Genomic DNA, 2,255 nt, shown 5'->3' with positions numbered 1-2,255 from the left:
CACGATCGGTCATTGATATGAAATTTCACGAAGCAACCAACATTAAAGTTCCAAATTTGAATTTCATCAGCTACAATTAATCGTATCACTCACCTTACTTGCAATATAAAAATGCCCCCGACTTTCATGTATTTGCAATGCCGATTTCCCCCAGGCAGCTTGGTTTTAATGTCTCTGCTAGCGACCCGCCGCATGTGTCGTCAATTTCGACAATCAGAAGTGGGTATTTCCGTTAAAATAAAGGTTTAGATTTTTCAATTGTTCTATAGTTAGTTTCATGACATATATTATTTTCATCAATCCATCATGAAATGAGTGAGCAATAAGTGTTTGACATTGGACAATTTTCACGATGTGCTCGATTTTCGATTTTCAATTTGTACCCCAATATGTTGCCGAAAGACGTAATCCTACGTCAAAAAACGTTTAGACAACAGTTAGGTTCGAATTTATGCGAACCTAGGTTGGAGCTAAATTCGAATTCGACCTTATCGTAAAACATTTTCTCTCATTGCGTTTACGGCCACGTAATCTTCTTTCTTTTACTAGGTGTTGCAGCTGTTTCGAAGACAGTTTTGTTTGTACTTCCGCTGCTGGTGACTTCGGGCGATCGTTTAACAGCGAAGGACGTTCCAGAGGAGTTGGCATCGTTACTACTACTACTTGAGTGGACCAATCTGATCCGCTTCACTCCATGGCGGACATTGTCCATCGGACTTTCATCGGAGTATACAATCCTTGGTCTAACATTGGCCGTTCGCCTAGTTTCCGATTTGTTTGGGGAAGCCTCATCCATGTCCACATCATTGCTGGTTGAGTTTGCACTTGTGGTTGACCGCCGCGGCAGCGGCAGTAGATGTTTCGTGTACAAACAGATCAGCTCATCTCTGCTCAATTCGTCCAGTCGGGGAATCGTGAAATGACGCTGAAATTATTTTGAATGTGAGCGCAGTGGTACAAAGTTCTTCCGTATGACGGTAACAGAGCATCACGAACGGTTTGAAGCGATTCGTCTCATCGGCGCAGGAAAACTCACCTGGTGAAAGATATCCAGCAATTGTTGCTTACTAAGCAAATGTGGATGCAAAATATCCATTTCCATATCACAGATGCAGATAATTTCTGCGTGAATCTCGTTTTAATCCGCCACCAACCGGCTTCGTCCGTGTTTTGTTTATGTTTGTCCAACCGTCAACAAAAGGGGAACCTTACAAGCGTCGCGCTCTACCGGCTGATTGCAGCTGTCACCAGGGTTGCCAATAATATTTTTCAAAAAACTGGAAGATTTCTCTTTAAGAAAACTGGAAGAAAACTGGATCCCGTAAAATCGTTTTATTGACGTAGAACTACGTCTTTCATTAAGGGTGTCAAATCAGAAAACAGGTCACGTTTTTATGAAATAAAGTTAACGTTAATAACTATTTTTGCCGCGAACGGATTTTGGCGATTTACATACTAAACGAATCGGAAATTCCGTAAGATTTGTTTAATATGCCATACATTAGAATCCCCTGGTTTGTAAATGGTTAAAATTCATGAAAACTTAAAGTGTTTCTATTTTCCCATACATTTGTTCTGTCCATTTGTGTGCTTTCCCGAACAGAGCTATCAATAACGAGCAACTTACCGACGACCAACGGAGGGGAAATCGTAGGATTTAAAGTCTCCGTGAACAAAGGAAAAGAAGAAGAATGAAGGGGAATACTTGCCTAGAGTATAAACAGTGGATTTCGCTGAGGCAAACTTTCATTCGGCATCGGACTGTTGAGCAATCCAGTTCACTTTGCTTTCGCTGCGCTTCGATCTAAAATTGGACCCCACCAGTGGTAATCCAACTTGGATATCGTCGTTTGCTTTTTCTGTTCGTTATTCGCGTTATTCGTATCGTGTGTTCTTCTTTCCGCGTCATAAATTGGACGCTTCGCGTAGTGTGTGATGAGCAAGAAGAAGAGGAATGCGGGCTCGAGCCCTGCAAAAAACGAACGCATTGCCAGGGGCAATAAAATTTCGAGGTAAGCGTCATCTAATGATGCACGCGGTGTTTGTGCAGTGAAATGCGCTCGCACTGAACCGAGCCTTCGCGAATGTGACACCGCACCGAACAACAGCGAAGAAGGCGATTTCGGCGCGTCGGTCGAAAATGTAAACGCCGTTACCCAGGCAGCAACCAAAATCAAGCTCCCCCCGCTGGTGGTGAAGGCGGTCGCTCTTGACAAACTCATCAGCGAATTCGCATCGATGGGTGTTACAGCAGA

At 43.2% G+C, this 2,255-nt stretch overlaps 1 protein-coding gene across 1 annotated transcript; it reads right to left on the bottom strand.

Annotated features, from left to right (window-relative positions):
• Positions 1-269: 269 nt before the first annotated feature.
• On the bottom strand, positions 270-1,188 carry LOC129762219 (uncharacterized). The gene is made up of 2 exons (XM_055760280.1): positions 1,037-1,188; positions 270-925 (listed from the first exon to the last, which is right to left on the bottom strand). Exons 1-2 carry the CDS (start codon positions 1,100-1,102, stop codon positions 518-520), a joined length of 474 nt encoding a protein of 157 aa, XP_055616255.1. The 5' UTR covers positions 1,103-1,188; the 3' UTR covers positions 270-517.
• Between the last annotated feature and the right edge of the window lie 1,067 nt (positions 1,189-2,255).

This window comes from Toxorhynchites rutilus, chromosome 1 (assembly GCF_029784135.1).
Source record: "Toxorhynchites rutilus septentrionalis strain SRP chromosome 1, ASM2978413v1, whole genome shotgun sequence".
NCBI lineage: Eukaryota > Metazoa > Arthropoda > Insecta > Diptera > Culicidae > Toxorhynchites > Toxorhynchites rutilus.
The sequence above is the reverse complement of the archived record's forward strand: the minus strand, read 5'-3'. Positions and strand labels throughout refer to the sequence as shown.